The sequence below is a fragment of the Octodon degus genome, unplaced genomic scaffold (genome assembly GCF_000260255.1).
Source record: "Octodon degus isolate 3935 unplaced genomic scaffold, OctDeg1.0 scaffold00049, whole genome shotgun sequence".
NCBI classification, from domain to species: domain Eukaryota; kingdom Metazoa; phylum Chordata; class Mammalia; order Rodentia; family Octodontidae; genus Octodon; species Octodon degus.
Window position 1 is genome coordinate 4,107,987 of NW_004524625.1, and position 5,086 is coordinate 4,113,072.

Genomic DNA, 5,086 nt, shown 5'->3' on the forward strand with positions numbered 1-5,086 from the left:
ATTTGAAGATACTGGTACTTAATCCTCTTACAGAAAATTTGCCTCTAAATTTGAAGCTGGAAAGTCACTGGAACAACTGAAAAACAATATATGGCTTTTTTTTGGGTATGTGTGTTAAGAATTGTGTACAAAGTGAATCATGTGTACTGATCCTCAACACAACCAATAAAATCTCAAATATTGAAGATAAAAAAAAAAAGAAAAAGAAAAACAGTATGCAACAGATAAATATTAAATGTAAGAATACACTATTAGTAAGTCAGTAAGATTTTAAAGCTTTTTTTGTAAGTTTGAAAATACTAAGAAGTTTGGATTTGACCCACACGCAACCAAATGCTTTTTTTCACTTATTTTTATTAATCTGATTAATTGTACATTTTTTTATTTTAGAGAAAAATACAGAATTTCAAAACAAGAAATTAACAATGGTTATTATATTGCATACTGTTATCTTCAAGTAGTTGCTCTCATTACCAGATAAAGGCATGCAAAACTCATGAAGCAATAGAAGCAGTACCTGTTCCTTCCAATGAAGTAGTGGAAATCAGCAGTACAATTATCTTAGCTATCTGGGGCCCGCCAAACAGCTCATCCAATTAAAGCACCTGCAAACAGGTGCAGGGCCGGCCTGGGCTTGGCGTGCTGGCCCCGCCCCCACTCCCAGGGCGCAGAGACAATGATCAAGACTGGGCGTGGTGGCGCTTGCCTGTAATCGCAGCACTTGGGAGGCTGTAAACAGGAAAATCACTACAAGTCCCATCTAGTAGTGAAGCCCTGAACACCCTGTAGACCCTTATTATCTTAGCTATCGTGTGTGTGTGTGTGTGTGTGTGTGTGTGTGTGTGTTTCCCTTCTTTTCTCCTTTCGGCCATCCCAGCTGTTCTTTCCTTTTGAGCAGTTCTTCTCTTTCACAATATAAAAACACGAATGCTTCATGAATGTGCAGGCCATCCTTGCACAGGCGCCACGCTAACCTTCTCTGTGTCATTCCACTTTTGTACATGCACTGGCAAAACAAGCACTCAGCCCAATGCTTTTAACATTTTCCGCCCCCCCAGGGGGAGGTGTCTGAGACAGGGTCTTACTCTGTAGCTCACTCAAACTCAGTGATCCTACTCCTTCAGCCTCCTCATATTGAGATTGCAAGTGTGCACCACCACACCCTCCTTCCCAGTGAAAGACACCAACATCTAACCTGGCACTGAGCCAGACACTTGGCATCCTCCACAATTCCTTTATCCTCACCCACATTCAACTGATCATTAAGTTAAGCACTCTCAATTTTACTTCCTAAGTACTTCCCCAATCTATCTACAGTACATCTTTCCATCACTTTCATCCAAGCTACTACAATCTCTCACGTGAAGTAAGACTCCAGCTGGTCTCCACAGCTAAATGGCCTCATCTCCAATCAGCTCTCAACAACACAAGAATAAACTGTTACACCTATAATCCCAGCACTTGGGAGGCTGATACAGGAGGATCACTGTGAGCTCAAGACCAGCCTGGGCTACAAAGTGAGCACAAGGCCAGCCTGAGCTGTAGAGGAGACCCTGTCTCAAAAAAGACAAAAATAAATAAATACATATGAACTGTCATAGGGCTGGGGAGATAGCTCAGCGGTCTAAGCACCTGCCTGGTAAGAACAAGGATCAGAGTTTGATCCCTGGTACTGCATGCCGTGTCAGCCCCAAAACTGGGCATGATGGCACATACCTGTAATCCCTGGAGAGGCTGAGACAGGAAGAACACTACCAGTCTGAACTGTGTAGCAAGACCCTGTATCAAATAAACAAATTTTTTTGAGACAGAATCTCACTATGCAGGCCAGCCTGGCCTTGAACTCACTATGTAGCCCAGGTGGGCCCCTAACTCATGGCAAACCTCCTTCCTCACCCTCCCAAGCGAGATTACAGGTATGTGCCACCAGGCTTGGCAGCCCAAGAGTTCTTAAAATTTTGGTCTCAAGATTTATTTATACTCTTAAAAACCAATAAAGACTCCCAAAGAGCCTTTGTTTAGGTAAGTTATATCCATCAGTATTAATCAGATATCAGGCCAGGGAGATAGCTCCGCAGCCTGACACGTGCAAGGATCCAAGTTTGAGTTTGATCCCTGGTTCCACATGCCGTACTGCCTCCAAACCAGATGTAGTGGCACACGTGACCCCAGCACGAGGGAGGCTGAGACAGGAGGATCCCTACAAATCCAAACTGTGTAGCAAAGCATTGTGGCAATCCCAGCGCTTGGGAGGCTGAAAAACAGACTCACTATAAGTCCAATCTGTGTAGTGAGACCCTGTAGATCCTGTACTAAGTACATTAAAAAAAAAATCTCAAAATCCCAGAAGTCTAATACAAGTACAGAATCTAGAAATCTATTAGGGAAAAGCAATAAATCAGTCATACAGGTGAATCCATTAGTTACAGCAGACTTCTCAATGCAAACCTTAAGTGACAGTAGAGCTGGGAGAACCCTAATAGAACCCTAACAGAACACAACTTCCAAACCAGACTGACACATCCTGCAAAAACCATCTTTCAAAACTGATGGGAAATCATTAAAAAAAAAAAAAAAACCTGTCAGGAAAATCAGGTCTTTCTATGACAAAGAGCACCTTAAGAAATTCATGACCACCACACTAGCACTCCAAAAGCATAAGGTTATCCTAGAAAGAGGCAATGATGCAAACAATGCCAAAAAGCCAATTAATGCTCATCATAGTCTTACCTTGCAGGCTACGTCAACTAATCGTGTCTGGATGGCTTGGTTCTCTGCTAGTTTAGTGCCAATCGCAAGCAATGTGTCCAGCAATTGAGCGAGGACTTGGTGAGACTCTAGAAAAGAAGATGGAAAATGGAGTTACAGAATTTAAAAAAAAGAGCACCATAAAAACTAATTTACTTTGGTAAAGAATGTACACTTCTGGGCTGGTGAGATGGCTCAGTGGTCTAAAGCACCTACTTAGAACAAGCTAAGCTAAGCAAAGCACAGGGACCGCAGTTCAATCCCCAGCACCACATGCCAGCCAGCCCTGCCCCCTGGTGGGCTGAGCTGGCCACACACACACACACACACACACACACTAAATAAATAAATAAATATTTAAAAAAAAAAGAATGTACACTTCTGCTGGCTGTGTTCTACCATCTCGTGCTTCATCCCTTCAACTAAAAGCCAAATTCCTAAAGGAAATAAGCCTAAAAATTTAGTCTCCCACAGGATTGGGAATATTGCAGAGTAGGTGCTCCAAAAATATTCAGTGCTATGTGAGTCAAAAGCTTTTAACTGCCTTGAAGATAAAGTTCCAATTCCTTAGCAGGACATACACACATACACACCAGGCCTTCCAGGGTAGCTGGCCCTGCCCACTTTTCTAGCTCATCACTTCCAAGTTCAAGCTAGCACTTTTTCCAAATACCCACAATTTCACCCCCTAACTGTTTCTTAGCCTGTCTCTGCCTACAATGCTCTCCTCCATCCCTAAGAAGCACCTGCTCATCCTTTGAGTGTCATTTCTTACACAGAGCTTGTCCTAACACCCCAGAAGAATTAACCTTCCTTGTTCCTCAGCACCCCCAAAGCAGGCATAACACTTTATTATAATCCTGTAATCCCAGCACTTGAGAGGCAGAGGCAGGATTACAGTTGAGTTCGAGGCCAGGCCAGCTTGGACTACATAATGAGCTCAAGGCCAGCCAGTACTGCATAGTGAAACCCTATGTCTGTGTGTGTGTGTGTGTGTGTGTGTGTGTGTGTGACCAGGAATTGAACTCAGGGCCCTGCACTTTCCAGGCAAGCACTTATTCTACTGAGCTATCTCCTCAGCAACCCCCCCCTTTCTTTTCCTTTTCCTATGTCTTAAAAACAAAACACTTTATTATACCTATCATCACATCAGACTAAATCAGAAGATGAAAAGATCTTTTAAATGACTATGCCAGTGGTGGTGGCACACGCCTGAGATTTCACACTCAGGAGGCTGAGACAGGAGGATCACCAAGCATTTAAGGGGCTAAATAGCAAGACCCCATCTCAAAAAAAAAAAAAAAACAGTCTAGCCTGAAAAAAAAAAAAAAAAAAAAAAAAAAAAAACTAATGACTGGGCTTATTCAATTCTGTATTCTCATTAGATCCTCATGAATGTCTGAAAACTGGACAAAGAGCGAAATCCAAATAACCCTATGACATGTTGACTTTCTTGGCCAGATTACGTTATCTTCTTTGTCTAAACACTCTTGTGCTCCAGATACTGTTCTTATAGTGTTGGCCGTATGCAAGAGAATTTCAATGGCATTCCTCTAGTTAGGAGAGTACAGTGTTAATGACTGAAACTAGGGACACAATATAGCCAGCCTCTATTTTTTTTCAGTTAAAACCTCCCTAACTTGTTGCACACCTATAATCCCAGCACTCCGGGGGCTGAGGCAGGAGGATCCCTGTGAGTTCAAGGCCATTCTGAACTGCATAGTAAAACCTTATCTCAAAAAGAGAGAGAAAAAAAAAGATTGCCTTAAGTAGACTAGGCTGGGCTTTAACCTGTGGTCTCCCTATATGGAGCTCCCAAGCAGCTCTGACAAGCATGTGCCACCATGTACAGCTAACCATTTTCATGTTATTAATTAGAAATAGATTCGAATACTACAGATACTATCTATTGATGCCACATATGTGTTTCGTTTATATTACTAATACAAAAGTTATCTTTAAACTGAAGCTAGGTCAACTGCACTAAGCCACACTGACAGACACTCACCTGCTTTCTGAGGAACAGTTTGCTAGGTCATTAAGTTGCCCAGGCTTGGCTTGAATTCATGATCTTTCTGTCTCAGTTCTCAGAGTATTGGGAAAGAATATAGGCAAGTACCACCATGCCTGGCTCAAATTCACTTTATTAAAAAAAAAAAAAAAATCATTCACTCACAAGAAATGGTAAATAAATCAAAATAGATGTGAAGCAAATATGTAAAAAATGGGGTATCTGATATATAACAGACTATAACCTGGAAAACTACATGAATCATTTCTTAGTACGACTTCCAATAAAACAGCATGTTAGGGCTGGTGAGATGGCGCAGTGGTCTAA

The 5,086-nt window shown here is 41.9% G+C and overlaps 1 protein-coding gene and 1 non-coding gene across 3 annotated transcripts in view; both read right to left on the bottom strand.

The window, feature by feature from the left end:
- The window catches only part of Ints4 (integrator complex subunit 4), a 110,100-nt gene that overhangs the window by 86,305 nt on the left and 18,709 nt on the right, over positions 1–5,086 (bottom strand). For both annotated transcript variants that reach the window (XM_004632533.2, XM_004632534.2), the window contains exon 4: positions 2,731–2,837. In XM_004632533.2, coding sequence (XP_004632590.1) covers positions 2,731–2,837 — 107 coding nt within the window. The remainder of the gene's footprint in view (positions 1–2,730; positions 2,838–5,086) is intronic.
- Positions 917–1,020, bottom strand: LOC111817130. Its single transcript, XR_002821394.1, has one exon. It is a non-coding gene; the product is annotated as a U6 spliceosomal RNA (small nuclear RNA).